Genomic DNA, 22611 nt, shown 5'->3' with positions numbered 1-22611 from the left:
TCTATTGGTTCAAAAGGTGAACCAGTTAGCTAAATTGCTTTTGATAACAGGCCTGGATCTAAACACAGTTTTGATAAAGCGAGAAATCCAGTAATTTCCTGCCAAGTCACAGTTATATAGGGCACCTAAGGCAGAGACTTGGACTTTAAGGGTGCTTATTGCCAACCTCAACTCGAGGCCCTTCTCTAAAAAAATTCTAAAATTTTACCAATTGGCGCTCCCTCACCAACTGTAGAACCAGAGAAAGATAAAAAAAATTCCAAGTTCTAGCATAAATCCTGATAGTGACAGGTTTTCTACTACGCATTAGTGTAGTCACTAGATCTCGGGAGAATCCTTTGCGTTCTAACAGGGACCTCTCAAGTTCCACACAGTCAAGTGGAGGCCAGTAGCTTGAGGATGGACTATTGGACCCTGGCTGAGGAGATCTGGAATTTCGGGTAGAACCCAAGGATCGGAGATGGACATGTCCCACAGGCATGAGAACCAGGGTCTCCTGGGCCAAAAGGGGGTGATCAGAAGGACCCTCACCTTGTCCTCTCTGATCTTTCTTAGAACCATGGGAAGGAGATTCAATGGGGGGGGGGGGGGCTGAGGAGGCGTAGGCCAGACTGAAATCCCAAGTTATTTGGAGAGTGTCTACTGCCAGGGGGTTTTCTCTGGGATTTAGGGAGCAAAAGAGCTTTGTCTTTCGATTTAGCCTTGTGGCAAAGATCTACCACCGGAAGACCCCATTTTCGGGACTATTTGGGAAAAAATATCATGCTTTAGTTCCCATTCGCCCTGCCTCAGAGAAAAACGGCTTAGTCTGCTTTTACGTTTTCTGTTCCTTTGATGTAGAGGTCCGTTAAGGAAAGGAGATGGCATTCCGAAGTCTGAAAAAGATGATCCGTCACTTTCATCAGTGATCCAGCACGTGTACCCCCTGATGGTTCACGTAAGCTACAGCTATCCTATTATCTGAAAGGATTTTAACATTCTTATCATGAAGGAAAGGCAAGAAATGATTAATCGCCTTATCCACTGCTAGCAGTTCCTTCGTGTTGGAGGGAAGACTTTCAGCGTCTGACCAGGACCCTTGGGCAACTATATCCCCCAGATGAGCCCCCATCCATGGAAGCTTGCATCGGTTGTAATTATTTTAGTGACTCTAAACACCCAGGGAACACCTCGTGACAGGTTCACCATGTTCACCCACAGCTGCAAGGACTCCACAGATCGGGGAGACAAGGACATTTGTCCTTCTAAGTGCCCTTTTAACAAAACCTCATCATCATGTAGAACGTCCTATTGTAGAACCCTGGAGTGGTATTGTGCCCAAAGAACTCCAGGAAGGCAAGATGACAGGGTACCCAACAAGGACATCGCAGCTCTAAGGGACATGACCGGGTTTGATAATGCTTTCTTTGCAAGAATTTTACCCTTTTGTTTTTTGGCTTCCGGGAGGAAACATATTTGAAGGTCTGAATCCAGCATGATACCCAAGAACTGTTGTATTTTTGAAGGCACTACCCTGGACTTCTCTAGATTTAGGATCCAACTCAGACTTTCCAAGATGGAGGATACTAATTTAAGATGATTATCACATTGGGAGGCTGAGTCTCCAACTATCAAGAAATCATCCAGGTAAGGGATAATTAAAATATTATGTTCCCCAACATGAGCCATGACTTCTGCTATAACCTTAGTAAATACCCTGGGGGCTATGGCAGACCGAATGGTAAGGCTCTAAACTGGAAATGTTTAATTTCGTCATCTATGATCAAAGCCAGCCTAAGGTATTTCTGGAAATCCATATGTATAGGTACATGGTAATAGGAGTCTTTTAGGTCTAACACTACCATGTAACAGCCTGAAAAAAGTAACTTTATTGTAGATTTAATGGATTCCATCTAAAAGGTGGGAACTAACAAAAATTTATTAAAGGGCTTTAAGGTTAATGATGCACCTAAAAGACCCATCAGGCTTAGAAACCAAAAAGAGAGGAGTAGAATCCTAGCCCCCTTTCTGCTGTCAGGACTTCCACTAGGATCGCTTTATGGACCAAGTTCAGGACTTCCACTTGTAGGGCCGTCTGCTCTAATGCTGAGGAACGGTTTGGGGTCAAGATGAATCTCCCACGAGGAATCTGCTGAAACTCGAACCTCAGACCGGAACCTACGAGATCAAGGATCCAGTTACTAGAAGAAATTTTTGTCCAGGCAGGTAAGAAGCCCAACAGCCTCCCCCCTACCTGGGCTGGGAGTCATTGACTCGGTTTCCGGGGGCCTTGGTTAGAAGAGCCGAATAGGAGCCCTCTACCTTCCGGTCTGCGGTCTTCCCATTTCTCCTGACCAGTCTGTGGTCTTTTTCGTAGAAACCTTCTCCTATGGAAAGGACGTTTATAAGTGGGGATAGACAAGCTAGGGAAACCTTCCTTTTTGTCACTAGCTTTATCCAGAAGTTTGTCCAGAACAGGCCCAAAAAGATACTCCTTCACATGGAATAGTACAGAGTCCCGTTCTTGCTTGAATATCACCTGGCCAACATTTCAGCCACAAGGCTCTACAGGCTGAGTTGGACATGGCGGCTGACCTCGCTGTCAATCTGACCGAATCCGCAGAGGCATCTGCCAGGAAGGCTGCTGCCCCCTGTAGGAGTGACACATCTGATAAAATCTCTTCCTGGGGGTGTTATTTCTCAGATGGGATTCAAGTTGGTCCAGCCATATCATTAGGGACCTGGCTGTACAAGTCGCGGCAACCGCTGGTTTTAAGGCCCCCCACAGATGTCTCCCAGGTCCCTTTGAGAAAAGGGTCAGCTTTCCTATCCAAAGGGTCCTTAAGAGCCCCCATATCAAAGGGGAGAGAGGATCATTTAGATGCTTTAGCTATAGCCACATCTATTCTGGGGGCTTTCACCCAGGAGGAAGAAGCTGAGTCTTCAAAAGGGGCATTTTCTTTTAAAGAACAGAGGAAGAATACCCTTTCTCTCTGGCCTTTTCCATTCTCTACATATCAAGTCCTGAATTTTATCGTTAAAGGGAAAACTACTTTTCCTTTGTCCCAGCCCCCTGAACATAACATCCTGGACTGATTTTTCCGGTCTGGCATCTGTAATACCCATGGTTGACCGAATTGCTTTAATTAAACCATCGACACCATTAAGGGGAAAACAATTCTGACCCACACCACTATCTGAGGAAGTGAATGATGAAGAGGCTGCGTCATCCGAGTCCAACTCATAAGCAGACGACAGGGAGATCTCATGGTCTGTATCCACCTTTCTTTTAGTTTTTTTTGGAGAGGATTTTACTAATTTCAGACTTGACCAAGGTTTTAATCTCGAGGTCAGGCTAGGGGTCTCCTCTGCCAGCATTTGATTTATACAGGACAATTTTTTGGGATATGAGTTGGGAAGGACGGAGTTGCACAATGCACACTGAATATGCTTGGTCTTGGAGATACACTTATTCCCCCATTAAAATTAGAAAGGGAGAAGGGATTCTCCATTACCAAGTGAACTTTCTCAAAGATCACTTACCCAGGTGGCTCAAAAAGGCTGGTACCGATTTGGAGGAAGGACTCTTCTCAGCCGGGGGATCATCCCTGGATGCTGCAGATTCATCCATCCTGCTGGAGCTGTGATGACTGGACTTAGACGCCAAACCTAGTTTTCCTGAGGACTGGGCATTACCAGAAACACGAGGGCGATGCACTTTTTGGGGCTCCCCAAACAGCTGCTGAGATGTGGAGATGGCGGCTGCTCAACTTGCTGCTGCAGTAGCTGCTGCTGTTCATTATCAGACTCATGATAGGGAGAATGAAGCTGGGAAGCCCTGAACAGTGGTGCCTGGGCCAGTTAATAAGTCCTTGATCCACCCCTCAGCCACCTGCTTTAATCAACTTTTTTTTAACTTCCTACAGGGACGCTTGGCGCCCCCTCACCGTGGTTAATACCACACTAACATCTAGGTGCAGGTGACCGGACTTCCGGGTTCCGGTCACGTGATCGCCCCGAGGCGCGGTGACGTCATCGGGCCACGACTTACAGGAGGCTGGAAGTGCGCGCCCGCACGAGCCTCGCGCCAGGAAGCTTCATACGCCGCCGGCGCGCCAAGGTAGGCCCTGCTAACAGTGATGGCCTGCTACCCCAGAACGGCACGCAGCCCCCCCGGATATCCAGCGCGCCGACCTCCACCGGGTGTCGATGGGGACAACATCCCACGCAACCTGCATCATCTCCAGGGCGATGGTGGGCTTGCCACCCCAGATAGGGGCGCAGTCCCACTGCAATCCGGATCAGACCAGGGGCAGACTCCTACACAGAAAGGGGCGCAAACCTGGCTGAAGCAGATGAAAGGGCTGCCACCCCAGATAGGGGCGCAGCCCCCTGCATATCCGGTGCAAAATGCTGTGCCTTTCCCAGATAGGGGTGCACCAGCATAGGCAGAACGCTGGAGCTGCAGATCCCAGATAGGGGCGCTGCTCGACAGCAGTTGCTATCCGGTTCTTCCACGAGCCTGTAAAAAGGTTCCCTCCATCAAGGACAGGAAACCAAACTGAGGCGAGAGAGAGGGCCATCCCCTTTTAAGCCTCTAGGTTTCCTGTCCTTGGTGGGCAGATCCCCTCTCTCTCGTGGTGCTGTCATGGTCGACCGATACATTTCTTTTTATGTTTTAACAACTTCAGCAGAAAGGATGGAAGTAATGTGTCATAGCGCAGTTACATTTATATTTTATCAGTAAAACAATAACACACTAGCGTTCCAAATAAGATGGATGATGCAGCAGATTGGCGGCAGCCTGCTACCTCCGTACAAAGTCCATCAAGTATCAAATTTATGTACTTAAACTAAATATACCTAGTTACCAACATGGAAAGAAGTCATCATAAATGCTGCATTGCTGCGCTCTCGAATGGTCGTCCCCTATTCCAGAGGACCTGTAGCCGGCTGGATAACAGCTCATTCTAATAGCACCTAGAGTAGGATGTTATGTGCAAATAGATGGACAACAGCAAGACGGCCTATATTGTAGCAGAACTACATAATTAAACACTGCTCTCATGGGACGCTCCTCGTCGATTTGATAGACAAAGCGTGCCCTAGCTGGCGATTCTCTACTACTTAGGAAGATTTAAAAAAAAAAAAAAAAAAAAAAAAAAGAAGACAGAAGTGTTTATAAACCCATTCTATCTTCTCCAAAGGGTCCCTGGCTGCTACAGACCAGTACAGGCCCTGCTCCTGCTAAACTGCAGGAGTGGTAAAGACAGAAATGTCAAAAGATGGAGCTGTGCAGCCTGCCTGCCATCAAATAGGGGGCCATTGCTACAATATGAAAAAAATATAAAGAAAACCCTTAAAGAGTGGCCATTGTTTTAAAGCCAGGTTTGCCCGAGTGCTATAACCATGGATAGCCTGCACCAGTTTTTTTGTTCCCAACAATCATAACACATTTAAACTGTCAGGAAGAGTGGGTTGATGTTCACTATCACAGCAAGACAAAATCATGGATTTTTTTTTCCCCCTTGATAGTTTTCCAGTGAAAATGCTTGTGTTTTTACAGATATTACCAAATGCACAATATGTTGATTGATATGGCACATGCTGCACAACTTTCCCATTGAAATATACTAGTTCGTTAAAGAGGTTGTTTTATGAACAGAGTACACTTTAATTAATACATCTTGGAATAAGAAGTTCCCAGTGATGTAGGAGCAGATAGGGGTTGGGTTTCTGGGCATAGGTAGGAGCCCATTGGTTGCAAGTCACCTGGGCTCATACACAGAGAGGGAGGTATATAAGGTGGGCACCATCTTAGAACAGGGTCAGTTCAGAGAGAGGAGCTCAGCCAGAGAGGGCTGACAGGGAGCTGTGGCTCAGTCTGGGCCCAGCTGCACGAGGCAGGCCTAGGGTGAAGGCCAGAACCAGCAGAGCGAACAGAAACAGAAAGGAACAGAGAGGAAAGGAAGAAAGGAACAGAACACCAAGAGAGGCCCAGAGACACGAGGGCAGAAGGAACCCCAAAGGCCCAGGAGATTGCGGGTGACGGGTTGGCAAAACAGGGTACCGGATCCCAAGTTGGTGGAGGTGACTAATCCTCAGCCAAAGACCGGCGGTCGCGATCATATCTTGGTGCGACCCCTCACTACACCTACTAGAAAGGCATACCACAGGGTCAGGGAGGCGAGCACGAAGCCCTCCCAAGAGAAGGCCCGCGGGAGCTGGACAGACGTAGTGTCACTGGTGGGGCACGGCCAGAGAAAGGAATAGAAGGGAGTCCTGTGCCACACTCTGGAATTACCTGGGGGTTGACAGAGCCCCCTGCCTGGTGGACACAGCACAGCTTGGGCAGTCATTGCCGGCGGAATGACTAAGAATATAAAGAACTGTGAGTAAAGCATTTGAACTGCAATTCCACGTCTCTGTGCTTCATCGTCGCACCAGCACTGCTAGTGCTGGGACTCCCGTGCACTATCACCCTCACCATCTACTACACTGCCCTGGGGCTGCACTCTTCCCGTGGGGAGTTACACTACCTCAGCTGCATACACCATCAGCCCCAGCGGTCTGCCTTGCAGCGGCGGTTCGCACTGACCGCAATCCACAGGTGGTGTAGTCGGACAATTAACCGTAAAATCCCTATAAAAAGACAGCCATTGGCCTGACCACCCTGAGCCACGGGACCGGGTCACCGCCACGGAGACTACAACCCCTGAAGCCCTGGTTCCGGGTGCCCCTCGGCCCAACCTCTTTAAGTTGAGACAGAAAAACAAATAAATTGAACACCTCATTCAACAGCAAGCCTATTATACACTACATACATGCAAGTTAAAGGGGTTGTCTGACTACCCTTATCTAAATCATTAAAAACTCACTTTTAAATTTACAAACAACATTTTGCTGCATTTACCCAATTCCTGGAGGTGGCTATGTGGTGATGAGATTGTTGAAATTGATCCAGAAGTGCTAATGTCCCATCCCTGCTCCTCAAAGCAGTGGGGTTGGAACATCTGCAATGCCCTCACATACTGGGGCAGGTAGGCATGCATGGTATCACCCTCAATGTTCTGGTCCACTCGTGCTCCATAGAGAAGTATAAAGAGCTGGCAGGCAGAAATTATAGAAACACCACTAAACTGCAAGTGGCACTTATTTACATCGGTGATCATAAATATGTGGATATGGGAGGGTGTGGGGAGAAGGGATGTGATAACAAAAAACATTTTTATTATTTGCTGTACAGTCGGATAGCACTTTTAACATTCACTAACTTACCAAAATGTAATCAGTCTGATACGTGGAAAGCATCAGCACCGAGACATTGTGCTCTGCCAGTGGAGCAATGACTGACTTGGCAATCTTTGTAACACCTCCAGTCTGGATCCCGTTGGACAGCACATTCAGGACCCTCCAAGTATTCTCTGCCACATGTAGGAATTCTGACTGCGGTAACTCTGCCAAATACAGATCTACATTAGACTCAAATAAAAGTATAAGGACTATAAAAGAACTCCAGCTTTATTGACACGAAAGGCAAATATACAAGCACATCAATGGAAATGTTCCTAAACTGAAAAACATACCTGTAATCTCATGGCATACTGGACAAAACCTGGTCACTAATCACCATTCCTTGCGACAGGGACTTCCTCCCTGCACTAAATGCATTCAGCCTCAGGTGCGTTCACTCACAACCGCTGAGTGCATGGAGCAAGCTGCAGAAACTGCATTCAATGCCCTCCGACATCGCAGAGGTTGTCAACGTCATTGGGGCACAAGAATGGGGCCCTGTTAGTATACTTACTACTACAGGGGTAGGAGCGTGGAAGATAGTCTGCTACTACAAATACTAAGTTGTAAAGAAAATAAGGAAAAAATCCCCTGTACTACTGGAGAGAGTGGGAGAAGCAATGCTGATACTCCTATGGAGAAAGCAAGGGCACTGCTGTGATGTGTATGGCAGAAATCATACATCCTGGTTGCTAAGTGTTTGCTGCCAAAATTATTTGCCTGTATAAAGAGCTGGTCTAACAGGGTGGAGAAATAGGAGCAGTAAATGTGTTCTTAAAGGTATAAGTATAAATGTTCATTGAGAGATCTTGTTTAAAGCGTAACAATTGTTTTACATTTTTATTTCATAAATCAATACATGTGAAAATAAGTAACTTTGTAATATATCTTATCAGAAATCTGCTTCTTTCTCTGCAAGAATTGGTCATTATCAAAATTCTCAATTCGGAGCTAAAATGTGTATTCAGTGAGACTTTACCATGACGGAGATGGCAGCTGCTACTGATACAATACAATGTAGGCAGAAGGAGGGAGGAGCCAGAGGCAGAGCTCCGCTCTTCTGCTCCTTCCCTCTAGAATCTCATCAGTAGCAGCTGCCATCTCCCATCTCAGTAATGGGAAAGTCTCCTCACTGAATACACATTTTACCTCAGAATTGATGTAAATACTTTTATGCCCAAAAATGACAGAAGTATTCTCAGAGTGATACCTTTACTGGCTAACCAGAAAAAATATATATGCAAGCTTTCAGAGCACAGAGGCTCCTTCAGGCTAGATTACAAATTAATTAATAAGACAAATGAAGAAGGCACAACATTTAAGAAGTATTACAGCAGGACATTTGTTCATGAGGTGTAAGGGATGCCTCCTAATGATAAGTCAAAGAAATCTAATTAGGGTTTTTCATTACAAATGGAGAGGCTGTGGGAATGTTTACCGTATTTTTCAAACTATAAGACGCACTTTTTTTCTCCAAAATTTTGGAGAAAAGGGTGTGTGGGGGGGTGCGTCTTATAGTGTGAATACTATATTGTATGGCCGTGCATGGTGGTGGGTGTGGGGGAGCAGCAGCAGGGAATCAGCGTGGCACAGGAGGCAGCAGCCGCCTGCTGCAGCCTACGCTGTGCCCGCTAATAAAGAAAATTAATATTCCCTGCTCCACGCCTATGGGCATGGAGAGCAATGAATATTAATTTTTCTTAATAGCTGGCACACTGGAGCTGCAGCGTGGCTCCTGCTGCCGCTCTGCGGTCTGTGTGCCCACTATTAAAGCTCATGAATATTCCCTACAACCCACTCCCATGGGTTGTGGTTAATATTCATGGTCTTTAAATAGCGGGCACAGACCGCAGAGCAGCAGCAGGAGCCATGCTGCGGTACAGTGTGCCAGCTATTGAAGAGACTGAATGGTCAATGCTCCCCACACACAGAGTCCCAGCGTGGGGAGCAGTGACTATTCCAGCACAGCATCTCACACTGAGGGCGCATGGCAGGGACCTAATGCACGCCCTGCCATGCGCGGCTCACAGTGAGTGTCAGCAGCAGAGCGGGACCGCGCTGGAGGAGAGAGGAGGAGAGTAGGATTGTTTTTTTTGTGGGCAGCGTGATGGGGGATCAAGAGTGCCATGAATAACAGGATGGGAGGGGGTAGGGGGGAATCGGAGAGTGCCATGCATACCAGGAAGGGAGATGGGAGGGTACCATGCATACCAGGATTGTGGATATTAACAGAATTGGGGGACATTACCCCAATACCAGTGTCAGCAGCAGGCCCCCTTTCCCATAACAGGGCATCATGACCACATTTTTTGCTTAAATTTTAATTTTTTTATTTATTTTTTTTTTATTTTCCTCCTCTAAAACCTAGGTGCATCTTATAGTCCGAAAAATATGGTAATTAGATAAAAATATGGTAACTAAACTGTCTGGTGGAGGTGTGAATTGTTTCCTTGCAGAGAGTCATAAATCCAGATGTTAAATTTAGTCCTATTGTCAAGGAATTTAACATTCTTATCAGTTTGAATTCCCAAATTTTTCTCTGTCTTTGAAATGATCTTTCCAGAGGAATGTTTTCCCACAGGTGTGTTTAGTTCATTCCCGACTGGGTTTGTGTAAATTCTTGTTTGTAGTATTTGAATGGTTTCCCCAATATGGACACCTTCCGGTCACCTTGTATACCACCATATACATCAAAGACCACACCATACAAACCTCAATTTACCATAAACCCACAGGACGTCCGACATATCTTAGATGGAACAGCTTTCATCCAAGACACACAAGACAATCCATCATCTACAGCAGGGGTCCTCAAACTACGGCCCGCGGAGGACTTTTATCCGGCCACCGGGCTATGGGTGGAGGAGAGGAGAGCGGTGCCATTGCCCGCCCTTCTCCCCCCCCCCCCCCCCCGCTTGCTCAGGACCCCGGCAGGCAGATACTTACCTCTCCCCGTGCCTCCGCAGATCCGCTGTCTTCTGTGCTCTGCGCTTCCTGTGACGTCTCAGGTCAGAGGGCGCGGTGACGTCACAGGCAGCGCAGAGCGGGACAATGCAGCCGCAACGCTGGAGTCCGGACCAGAGTAGAGCAGCGGCAGCAGGTGAGGAGGAGTGAGGTGAGTATTGGATTTTTTTTTTTTGAATGTATGGAGGGCATAGGTCATTATATGGGGGAGGCGGCGACATGCTGCATGGGGCATTATATGGGGGAGGCGGCGACATGCTGCATGGGGCATTATATGGGGGAGGCGGCGACATGCTGCATGGGGCATTATATGGGGGAGGGGAGTGATATCCTGCATGGGGCATTATATGGGGGAGGGGAGTGATATCCTGCATGGGGCATTATAAAGACAGGGGAGTGATATCCTGCATGGGGCATTATAAAGACAGGGGAGTGATATCTTGCATGGGGCATTATATGGTGTGAGAAAGGGACATCCTGCATGGGGCATTATATGGGGGGTGGCATCCAGCATGGGGCATTATAAGGGGGGGGGGGGGGGGGGGGGGACAGCCTGCATATGGCATTATAAGGGGGAAACCGCCTGCCTATTGGGAACATTTACCTGCCTATTGGGGACCTATGCTGCCTATTGGGGACATTTACCTGCCTATTGAAATACCGGTTGATTTAACTTTACTTGTTCATTTTAAAATATTGTATTTGTTCCTGTATTGTTTTTTTTACTTCAAAATAAGATATGTGCAGTGTGCATAGGAATTTGTTCATAGTTTTTTAAAAAAAAAAACTATATTCCGGCCCTCCAATGGTCTGAGGGACCATGAACTGGCCCCCTGTTTAAAAAGTTTGAGGACCCCTCATCTACAGTAAAGCTCTGAGGTACATTTGAAGCTGTTCAGACAGAAAACTACAGCTGCTATCACTGAGGATAGCAGCTATAATCCTGCCTGAGGAAGGAGCCTCTGTGCTCTGAAAGCTTGCATACATATTTTTTCTGGTTAGCCAATAAAGGTATCACTCTGAGAATACTTGTCATTTTTGGGCATAAAAGTATTCACATACATTTTTCTGGCTAACATGGTACCACAATATAACTTTGTATTGTACATCACCTCAGAATTGAGAGTTTTGATAACTGATCAATTTTGGCAGAGAGAAGCAGATTTTTTCTCTGATAAGATATTACAAAGTTGTTTATTTTCACATGTATTAGTGATTTACGTAATAAAAATTAAAACTAACTCTTTAATAGTACTTTACAAGCACTGTTCTATTTTGCATCTATAACGGAATGTTCAAATAAACAAAATAACCAAGCTCCCCATTTCCAAAATAGGTAAAATGAGTGGGAAAGCCCAGAAAGCACGTCACTGCATGGCGTTTTGGATAAATATGTCCATGAAGAGTAAAAATAAAAAATACAGCTTCCAGGATTTCTAAAAAATTATTTTTTAAAAAAAATTATACATAGTTACAGGACTAAACGCTGTACCATTTGACACGTGTTGGTTGATGGAGGGTATTCACTTCAACCTTTTGTAAAGTACATATACTTTCACTTTTTAATAGATTTAATAAAATTTGGTTTTTATATATACTGGCAGCTGGATCTTTTAACTTTCTTGTACCTAATGGTATCCATACTATTTATTAGAAGCAGTAGATTTGAATGAAAAAAAATATAAGTAAAACACTTCTATCCTCACCCACAAAGAAAAAAACCCTACAGGCTCCTCACCAATCCTCTACTACTCTCTCTGCAAAAGGCAACCAGACACGTTGAACCCAACACAAAAGCAAAACGCTGTTCCCATCAGCAGTTTGTCAGATGACAATGGATGAAATCATCCCTTGTGTTCCCTGCATGATTTCTAAAATGTTTGCCAGATTTTCTGCATGCTCCTAAAACAAGTCGTGTTGGCAAGTATTTTTCCCTGTTTATTTTAACTAGTCATTTTTAGGTGTAGTGTTCCTTTAAAAGGAGTCATCGCATCTAATTAAATAGGCAAAATTGCAAAGTGCTTGTAAAAGCAAGCAACTCTGAAATCTACCTCGCTTCCAAGTTGTTTCCTATAGATTTTGCACTATGAAGCTGTCCGGATTGCTGGATCCAGCCTGCAACAGTGTTAGACCACGTTCACACGTTCAGTATTTCACATCTGTATTTATCACCCACTCCTGCCTTTAGCTTACAAATACTGAAGTGGTGACGTGTTTCTATTATAGTTTTCCTCTGATTGTTCCTCTCCTGGTTTTGGCTTACAAATACTGATGTAAAATACTGACCAAATACTGAACATGTGAATGTGGCCTTATTGTGCTACTCCAATGCTTTGGGGAGAAAGCAGTCTCTATTAGCAGCATGGGGAGCACAAAGCAAAGTTCAAGCCACCAGTCCAAACTGTCAATCTTCAGGAGTGCACGGCCCCCCTAGGCAATCAGGAGGCCGCAGAGCATTGCGCTCCTGAAGACAGGAACTTGAGACAACCCCTTAAACGATCACAGACTGGATTTACAAGCAGCAATAAAGGCCCCAAACAGATGGGTGTCTCAATAATGATCTGGATTTTAATCTTGCATGCGGAGACACTTTACTAGGATGGGAACAGAAATCTTGTTTCCATCCCAACAGATGTTCCCATCCGTTCTGTTTCCAATTGACATTCACAGATCAAACTTTTTTTAGCACAGGTCAAAGGAGGAGACGAGTTGACATCGGCTGTGATCACATGCATGTTACCTGGACTATTGCAATCCTTAGATTGGGTGCTCATTGTCCAATTACAAATAACTTGCCCATTTAATTCGTATGAATATCCCATAATTAAAGGCTATTAAAGTCACAGCACAGTCACCAAATGCTGCCTGATACCAAGGGGACAGTTTGCTTCATAAACTCAATCTACATATTACTTAAGGCAACCCACTGAACAAATATGGTGACTGAACATCACAATGAATCAGTTCTAAGTCAGACTTTTAAGTAGCTTGTAATTGTCCGCTTCTGAAATCCAAACATGTCGGTACAAATCCTTGCCGTCTCACCGTCTGATGTGCAATAGCTGCAAGAACGGGCTCGCTGACCCACCTCGCTGCACCATTACAGAGCTGGGTGTCCTGGTTTCCTTCCTGGCACATTTCCTTTCAACTTCCCTGCCCAGCTCTGATGCTTTCCAGTATCAACATTCCTAATGTGAACGGATCGTTTGTATGTAAGCATATGAATCCCATACGGGCACCACCTTGGAAACACACCATATACATAAATCAAGGGATATGAAGAAAAAAAATTAAAAATAATCTTGTCTAGCCCTGCACACCTCCCCCACATGCACCATGAGAACACACCGTCCTGTTCACGTGCCAGCCATTATGTCACTGGACACATGCTTTATTCCCACACTTACACATTTGAAACTTCACAGCAAAACAAGAATTTGGAAAGAAAAAAAAAAAACAAAACAGGAAACAGGCCGACCCAGGAGAATACAAGGCGGGATAATATATAAACACAATAGATCATACGGGAAAGATCACCAATTATTTATGGTGCAGGAAATGTAAGGGATATGCAAGAATAGAATGAATGAGCACAGAGCCACCCCTACCCAGAGAGGAGGGGGGGAGCGGGGCTGCGCAGAGCCACCCCTACCCAGAGAGGAGGGGGGAGCCACCCCTACCCAGAGAGGAGGGGGGAGCCACCCCTACCCAGAGAGGAGGGGGGAGCCACCCCTACCCAGAGAGGAGGGGGGAGCCACCCCTACCCAGAGAGGAGGGGGGAGCCACCCCTACCCAGAGAGGAGGGGGGAGCTGGGCCGCGCAGAGCCACCCCTACCCAGAGAGGAGGGGGGTGCGGGGCCGCGCAGAGCCACCCCTACCCAGAGAGGAGGGGGGAGCGGGGCCACGCAGAGCCACCCCTACCCAGAGAGGAGGGGGGAGCCATGCAGAGCCATCCCTACCCAGAGAGGAGGGGGGAGCCATGCAGAGCCATCCCTACCCAGAGAGGAGGGGGGGGAGCAGGGCCACGCAGAGCCACCCCTACCCAGAGAGGAGGGGGAAGGAGGGGGAAGCGGGGCCGCGCAGAGCCACCCCTACCCAGAGTGGAGGGGGAAGCGGGGCCGCGCAGAGCCACCCCTACCCAGAGAGGAGGGGGGGAGCGGGGCCGCGCAGAGCCACCCCTACCCAGAGAGGAGGGGGGGAGCGGGGCCGCGCAGAGCCACCCCTCCAGAGAGGAGGGGGAGCCATGCAGAGCCACCCCTACCCAGAGAGGAGTGGGGAGCAGGGCAACGCAGAGCCACCCCTACCCAGAGAGGAGGGGGGAGCAGGGTAGCGCAGAGCCACCCCTACCCAGAGAGGAGGGGGGAGCAGGGCCACGCAGAGCCACTCCTACCCAGAGAGGAGGGGGGAGCCATGCAGAGCCACCCCTACCCAGAGAGGAGGGGGGAGCCACCCCTACCCAGAGAGGAGGGGGGAGCTGGGCCGCGCAGAGCCACCCCTACCCAGAGAGGAGGGGGGAGCGGGGCCACGCAGAGCCACCCCTACCCAGAGAGGAGGGGGGAGCGGGGCCGCGCAGAGCCACCCCTACCCAGAGAGGAGGGGGGAGCCACCCCTACCCAGAGAGGAGGGGGGAGCCACCCCTACCCAGAGAGGAGGGGGGAGCCACCCCTACCCAGAGAGGAGGGGGGAGCCACCCCTACCCAGAGAGGAGGGGGGAGCCACCCCTACCCAGAGAGGAGGGGGGAGCCACCCCTACCCAGAGAGGAGGGGGGAGCCACCCCTACCCAGAGAGGAGGGGGGAGCGATGCAGAGCCACCCCTACCCAGAGAGGAGGGGGGAGCGATGCAGAGCCACCCCTACCCAGAGAGGAGGGGGGAGCCATGCAGAGCCACCCCTACCCAGAGAGGAGGGGGGAGCCATGCAGAGCCACCCCTACCCAGAGAGGAGGGGGGAGCCATGCAGAGCCACCCCTACCCAGAGAGGAGGGGGGGAGCGGGGCCACGCAGAGCCACCCCTACACAGAGAGGAGGGGGGAGCGACCCCTACCCAGATAAGGCACTGTAAAGACATTCTCTATAGAAATAAGAAATGTAAATCCATCCAGTGGGCGAAGCATCATCTGCATAAAGTTGGCCTCACACTGGATCGACAGTTCGGCTCCCAGTTATCTCCCTACTCCCCATAAGCAGGAACACTCGGCTCAGCTGAACGTTCCTGTATTATCTATGAGAGAGCCCTGGGGAGAATCATCTAGCACTGACTTTCCTTCACAATGAACAAAGGACTGTGTGATTTAATTCCAACCATCCGATCCTTGGGTCGTTCGGCATAGAATGTTGCAGGGACAGTCAAGAGGACCCCATGCACATTAACGGATAGGACGATTCTGCCAAAATCTGTCAGGTTTTATTTCATGTGTATGGGAGCCTTGTGTGTCCACCTAAAAGTCAACACCACAAATACAGAAGCTAGACGGAGTACCAAGTGACTGTCTGCCTTATTATAGTGAATCGCTGTGTCAGGTTCTGTTTGAATCACGTTTTTTTGGGAATTTAGACAAACACTGGTACAGCGCTCATCACAGCACAGTATGAATATGAACCAGGACACATCAGTATATTGGTCAATATTCTGCATTAGCTGAAAATCAGAAGTAATTTCAAACTCAATATCCCTTTTCTCTGTCTATGTTCCCTTCTTGGTTTTGGCTTACAGATACTGATAAAAATACTACCAAAAGCAGTCCCCATTACTTAGATGGAGGGGACAGCAGTTACAAAGACTCTCTGTAGTAGACTTAGCATTACACAGAAAAGCCTAAATATATATCATTGTACTGTGTCAGTCAGTAGATAGAAAAATATTTAGATTTGAGAGTCCTCAGTGGTTGATACCTTTTAATGGCTAACTGAAAAGATGGTAAACTGCAAGCTTGCGAGACTCCTCAAGTCTCTTCATCGGGCATAGAATAACAATCTGAAGAGTCACATTTATGCACAACAGGACACAGGAATAATGCAATAGATGAGACAAGTGACGTGAAGCAGAACTATTAGTATTGGAAGGAGAAACAGTTGTGGGCGTAAATATTGGAACAGTTCATAGATCAGGAGTGTGAAAGTTTTATTGTCCTGTGATTGAGGTCTGGCCCAGGGTTGTGACAGAGCTTATCTCTATTGGAGGGGCTGTGGAGGAACTTTAGGTTATGTTCATTCACACTGCATTTTGTTGGTTTTTCAAGCAGAAGATGCTTCAGAAATTAGCTCATTTTCACAGGAGTTTTGTAAACCTGAAGCATTTTGGGTTTTTCTCCCATACACTTTTTCAACTTTGTCTTTTTTTCCAGTAGTTTCTAGCATTTTTTTACTGGACATTTTTTAAACCCATTAAACAATGGTTTTGCTTGCAAAAATGCCAGCAATTTCTTCAGACAAAATTCTCAAGCATACGCCTGGGCGTTTTTTTTCTTACCTTGCTATTGAGTTCTATTGTAAAGTATTGAGCATCTTCCTAGCAGAAAACACCAGAAGAATGGACAGGTTACTTCTTTTAAATGCTTGGCATCTTTAAAACCCTGAGGTGTTTAATAGCCGAACATTACGAACAGCAAATTGTTTTTCCATACAAGATAATAGGATCATTCTTTTGACCGTATTGGTAGCACAGCTTCCACTGCAGACTCACTCACAAAAAAAAAAAAAACGTAAAAGACGCAGTGTGAACATACCCTTACTGATAGATTTTTCTGAAGATTAAGGGTAATTCTGGCAAAATGGGAAAAGAAAAATCAATTTGTGTAGCAGGTGTCAGTTTGTATTTTCCAGATTAGTCCCCCATCTTCATCACAGCCATATCCACAGCTCTGTATTCATCGCTGTGGTTGGTCTGCAAGGAAGATGCTATCTGGGAACATACCCCAAGGCTGCGTGCCTACTATGCGTTTTTCAAGCGTTTTTTGTCGCGGAATTTCTGCAGCGAAAACGCTTAAAAACGCTAGGCAATACGTGCCCCATGGTCCCCAATGATAATCCGCATGTCCTGTGCACATGCTGCGGAAATTTCTGCTGCGGATCATTGCGGAAAAATACGCAGCATGTCCATTAATTTTGCAGACACGCAGCGCAATTGCCGCCATTGAATCGCATAATATCCTCATCACTACATGTGTACATGCGGATATTAAGCGATTCAATGTGCGGATGGTACCCAGGTTTGGAGAACATGAGACTCTCCTCCAGACCCGGGTACCATAGAACCTGTAAAAAAAGAATTTAAAATAAAAAGATTATACTTACCTTCTGATGGCCCCCGATCTTCTCTCCGCTGCATCCGGTATGTTGGGCGGCTCGCGATGGTCTAAAAGGATCTTTCATGACGTCATTTAGTCATGTGACAGATCACGCGACCGGGGGCCATAATCTTTATTTTTTACCACTTTTTTTTTTTTTAACTATTTACTTGGTCACACTATAAATCCATGCCGCTTGCATGGATTTATATAGTGTGACCAAGTTGTCAAGCATTTTTCCAAGTGATGCTAAAATCGCTTGATAACCCGCATGCAGAAATGCATGCAAAAACGCTTGACAAATGCTTCTACCTGGCGGGAAAAACGCATGTAAAATCCGCATGCATTTTTCCTGCCAGGGAGAAGCTGAAAAAATCTGCAGCATTTCTGCATCGTGGGCACACTGAGTATTTGGTGAGTTTTTTACCTCAGTATTTGTAAGTCAAAACCAGGAGTGGGTGATAAATACAGAAGTGGTGATGTGTTTATTATACTTTTCCTCTGATTGTTCCTCATCTGGTTTTATATTACAAATACCGAGGGGAAAAAACTCACCAAATACTGAACGTGTGAACGTGACCTTATGGTCTTTTTACATGGGCAGATAAATTACCCACAAGGAGCACCAAGCAACATTATAGCCATTTGACCAGCACTTGCATGAGGCAATGGTGTCACTGTTTAATATGACAAATAAGGACAATAGATTATGAACAGTGTGACCCACTTCTATACCCAAGGCCATGGCCCCACTATCAGTATTTGGTCAGTATTTTTCTCAGGAGTGGGAGCCAAAACCAGGTGAGGAACAGAGAAAAGGTATAATAGAAACAAGTCACCAATTCTGCATTTATCACCCACTCCTGGTTTTGGCTCCCACTCCTGAGAAAAAATACTGACTGAATACTGACCGAATACTGATAGTGGGGGCTTAAATGTAATACCCCTATTAATGACAGCCGAGCAGTACATCCACAGCCATGCACTACACCACAGGGAACATCAAGCAGCTGTCACTGCGTTTACAGGCCATGACCCGATATAACCAGTACTGAACAAATAATGGCGTAACCGTACCTGAAAATCCTTCCTCATCCAGCATCAAGGTGTAATCCTCTGGAGTTTCTGTCAAACTGAAAAACTTGCATCTGGCAGAAACAAATTTACTGTTTAGTCAGATATTTCATGAAGAAAAAGAAAAACAATTACATTTTTTTTTTTTTAAATAATCAATAAAAGCAGCAAATCCCATCTGACACTGCCCGGTCCCCTCTGCAGTGATGACAACCTCCATATAGAGCGGAGCCTGCTGCAGCAGGAAGCAGACACCAGTGGGGTCCGGCAGCGGAGAAATGGGAACTGTGGGGGGGTTCAGCGAGGTATTGCTTTTTCTTTTTCAACATTTAACCCATTCACATACTGTTGGCATGAGCCATGTGGCAGTAGTGATAACAAATCACATTAGTAGTCTTCCCCAGCACACCATGATGATCATTATATGATGCAATGTGCCGTCACGTCGTTCAGACCACACTCGCAGTCCTCAGACTGACAACATTCCTGCACTTTACTTTCAAAAAGGTTTTTATGTTAAATGACAGCAATCCAGCGGCATGACATAAAGCAATACATCTACCATGAGGATCAGCATGGAAGAGGTTAATATTACTGATGGGAAAACTAAAGAATTATCATTGGTCATGCTCGTTTATTGGCTGACCACATCTGTAGTGTGGCCTAAAACAAAAATTATTATTGTGAATTGCAAACTGTACAGAGACTGAATGATGGTCCCCATACAGTCTGCACCAGCCTGAGTGCAGGCGCTTATATGGCCGAGTTCACACCTTGCAAATTAGCGTGTGCAGATTTCTAAACTGATATCCGCATCATTCAGAATTGTTTTTTGTTGGATTTTTTGTGGAAACAAACAACGCCAGGCCAGAGTTTTAACCTGCTGATTTAGGGTCCCCGTTGAAACAAAGGAGAAATGATCGGAACTAAAAACAGATTCTGGAACAGCGTGAAGAAAAAGAAAAAAAAAAAAAAAAAAAAAAAAAAAGTGCATCAGAAGCAAATTTCTGCACAAAAAAAAAAATACAAAAACACGGTATGTTCATGAGATTAAGTAGAAACTCATTTACTCCGCTGGTAATGTATAATGCTGCAGATTTTACATGCAGAAAACCCACAAAAAGTCTGAACCTGGCCTAATGGACTTGTTATAAGGTGCCCACTGTGGGCAGAGATCAGCTCATGTAAATGTACAGACCATGGGAGAAAGTGCCCTGAAGAGGAATCATGGTGGAAGGAGATGGACATACTGCCCACACGGGTACTGATATGATGTGTAATGTGTACTGTGATGTGCACTATTGGTTGTGTTCTGCCCCACAGTAGGGAGTGTTAGAGTTAATAGCTGGGACTAGCCCGGAGTTTGAGGGGCTAAAATGAAGGGACAGAGAAAGCTTCCTGCCAGGACATGAGACAGGGCTCAGCCTACAGTGAGAGAAGACCTATGGTATGACTAGTCAGCAGAGTCGTGTGATGTGGGTGTCCCTGACGTGAGTGGAGACCGAGGCAGCGGATAGCAAGATCCGGAGAAGAGAGACGAGGAAAAGCGACAGAAAGATAGTGATGCACTGGAGCGGGTCCTGAGACAGGACACCTAGCAGTACGGCACAGAGTTTGCCACTCGGGCCAGGACGGAACAGGGAACGTGAGATGGAGAGTGCCCCGGGCGGGTGTTCCAAGGAATCAGCAAGCAGAGAAGCAAAGTAAATGGCCATAATGGCAAACTAGCTCCCCCAGGGGGAAAAGGACAGGACTTTCACTTACTGGACTGTAGTACTGTGCTGGGTTGTGGTGATGGCAGAGGAATTTGGGGACAGGAGCAAGTAAGCCTGGAAGAGGAAGAGAGACAGGGTGTGAACATGCTCCATGTTGTAAAGCAGGGTTCCCCAACTCCAGTCCTCAAGGCCCACCAACAGGTCATGTTTTCAGGATTTCCTTAGTATTACACAGGTGATAATTGCATCACCTGCCCAGGCAATAATTCCATCACCTGTGCAATACTAAGGAAATCCTGAAAACATGACCTGTTGGTGGGCCTTGAGGACTGGAGTTGGGGAACACTGTTGTAAAGGAAATGTTCGGGAAGTTCTGCACCCGCTATCTATTGTACATATTCCCCACCAAGTTACTGTGCAGTAAAAGACAATTTATTGTTGGCTGGTGGTCTCCCTCATTGAACTTTACACCTTCTGGTCCTGGCCAACCCAAGTCACCGGGATCATGAGGCCTGCAAGGCGTAGCACCCCCGTAGACAAAGCCCACACACCCAGCCAGGACCCCCACCTTCATGGAGCGTGCCAGGGCGTGGACGACTAGTACCTTGCGTGTGGAAGACTAGTACCTTGCCACGGCTACCGCTCCACGCCACGTTACAATGGGGGGGGGGGGGGGGGAGAAAGGGTGGGCTGTACAGGAGAGGCAGCGAGGGTAGAGCAAGGTGGATTTGTTAAGATTGATTAGGAATGAGATTTGGCAGCAATCTGCATCATGGGTCATGGTGCCCACCAATGTGCTATGGTATTGGTGCCCACAGTGCCAACTAATAAAGCAGTACAAGCCATATGGGGGCACAGAATATTAATTGCAGACTGAACGATGGTGATCCCCCAAATACCCCGTGACATCTGAATGCCAAGGTGGGTCTGCTACACATACTCAAGGGCTAGAAGTATATTAGTGCACCCCATGTGCCAACCTGAGCAGTGGCTAGAGTACACCAATATGTATGTATGTATGTATGTATGTATTCCACGGTGTGCACATTAGCACGTACAGCAGTACTGCCTCCCTAGGTCTGACAGCCGGCTGGGAGTAGTAGTTCCGCACATCTGGAGGTGCCATGTACCGGTGTATCCCGGTCCATGCTGTATGGGAGCTCTCTGGCTGATGGTCGCAGGCTCAGCCGTCACTGGGGTGGGGAGATGATGAGGGTAGCCGTCTCCCCAGGGAAGATGCTCGGTGTAAATACCGCTGAGTCCCGAGCACATACCTTGTACGATGCCGCAGGAACAGTAACTTGACGATCGGGTGAGTGTAGAACCAGAGCCCGGACTTGTCAATGCTGGTCACCCGCACCCGGTGCTCCAGCAGCTGCAGGTCCATCGTGGGAAGATCCCGAGATCCAGCGTGAGCTCTGAGGGGCCGCACGAGCGCGGCCGGGGTCGGGCCTGTGTGGAGGGGGCGGAGCATAGCGCGGCCGCGCCTCCGGGGCTAACAGCCGTCTGTCAGAAGTGGGAAGGCGCTGCGCGGCACACACAGCAACAGTGCAGCCGGTGTACAGGAGCACATAGACGCCGGACAGCGCCATATATAACCGCGGGCATCCTTGTAACGGCAGCGCCCACGTGGTCAGATTGGAAGGGGCGGGGCTTGAGCGGATTGGCGCGTCTTCAGAGTCCTTCGGCTATGTGCCCACGATGCAGAAATGCTGCAGATTTTTTTCGCTTCTCCCTGGCAGGAAAAACGCATGTGTTTTTTACATGCGTTTTTCCCGCCAGGTAGAAGCGTTTGTCAAGCGTTCTTCACATGCATTTCTGCATGCGGGTTATCAAGCACTTTCCAGGCGATTTTATCATCACTTGGAAAGTGCTTGACAACTTGTTCACACTATATAAATCCATGCAACCAGCATGGATTTATAGTAGTGTGACCAAGAAATAGTTAAAAAGAATAAGAATGGTAAAAAATAAAGGTTATACTCACCTTCCGATGTCTTCCCGGTGTTATCTCTGCCGCGTCCGGTGTCTTGGACGGCTCGCGGTGGTGTGAAGGACCTGCGGTGACGTCATTGAGTCATGTGTCAGATCACATGACTCAATGACGTCATGGCAGGTCCTTCACACCACCGCGGCCCATACAGCAGACCAGACAGAGCGGAGAAAACGCCGGGAGGACATCAGAAAGTAAGTATCATCTTTATTTATTTATTTTTTTAAATTATTTTTTTAACAGGTTCTATGGTACCCAGGTCTGGATGAGAGTCTCCTCTCCTCCAGACCTGGGTACCATCCATTGAA

The 22611-nt window shown here is 47.2% G+C and overlaps 1 protein-coding gene across 2 annotated transcripts in view; it reads right to left on the bottom strand.

The window, feature by feature from the left end:
• CASTOR1 (cytosolic arginine sensor for mTORC1 subunit 1) overlaps positions 1 to 21801 on the bottom strand; it is a 52456-nt gene extending 30655 nt beyond the window's left edge. The window contains exons 1-3 of one of the 2 annotated variants that reach the window (XM_073671500.1): positions 21585 to 21801; positions 18599 to 18669; positions 7258 to 7436 (exon numbers count right to left, since the gene is read on the bottom strand). In XM_073671500.1, coding sequence (XP_073527601.1) covers positions 7258 to 7436; positions 18599 to 18669; positions 21585 to 21784 — 450 coding nt within the window. In that variant the 5' untranslated portion in view covers positions 21785 to 21801. The remainder of the gene's footprint in view (positions 1 to 7257; positions 7437 to 18598; positions 18670 to 21584) is intronic. The other variant, XM_073671490.1, reaches the window with a different exon arrangement.
• Positions 21802 to 22611: the final 810 nt, after the last annotated feature.

Source organism: Phyllobates terribilis, unplaced genomic scaffold (assembly GCF_046119375.1).
Source record: "Phyllobates terribilis strain yellow unplaced genomic scaffold, ASM4611937v1 Scaffold_1__5_contigs__length_1240528914, whole genome shotgun sequence".
Lineage (NCBI taxonomy): Eukaryota > Metazoa > Chordata > Amphibia > Anura > Dendrobatidae > Phyllobates > Phyllobates terribilis.
Note: the sequence above shows the minus strand (reverse complement) of the source record. Positions and strands in the feature narration are given on the sequence as shown.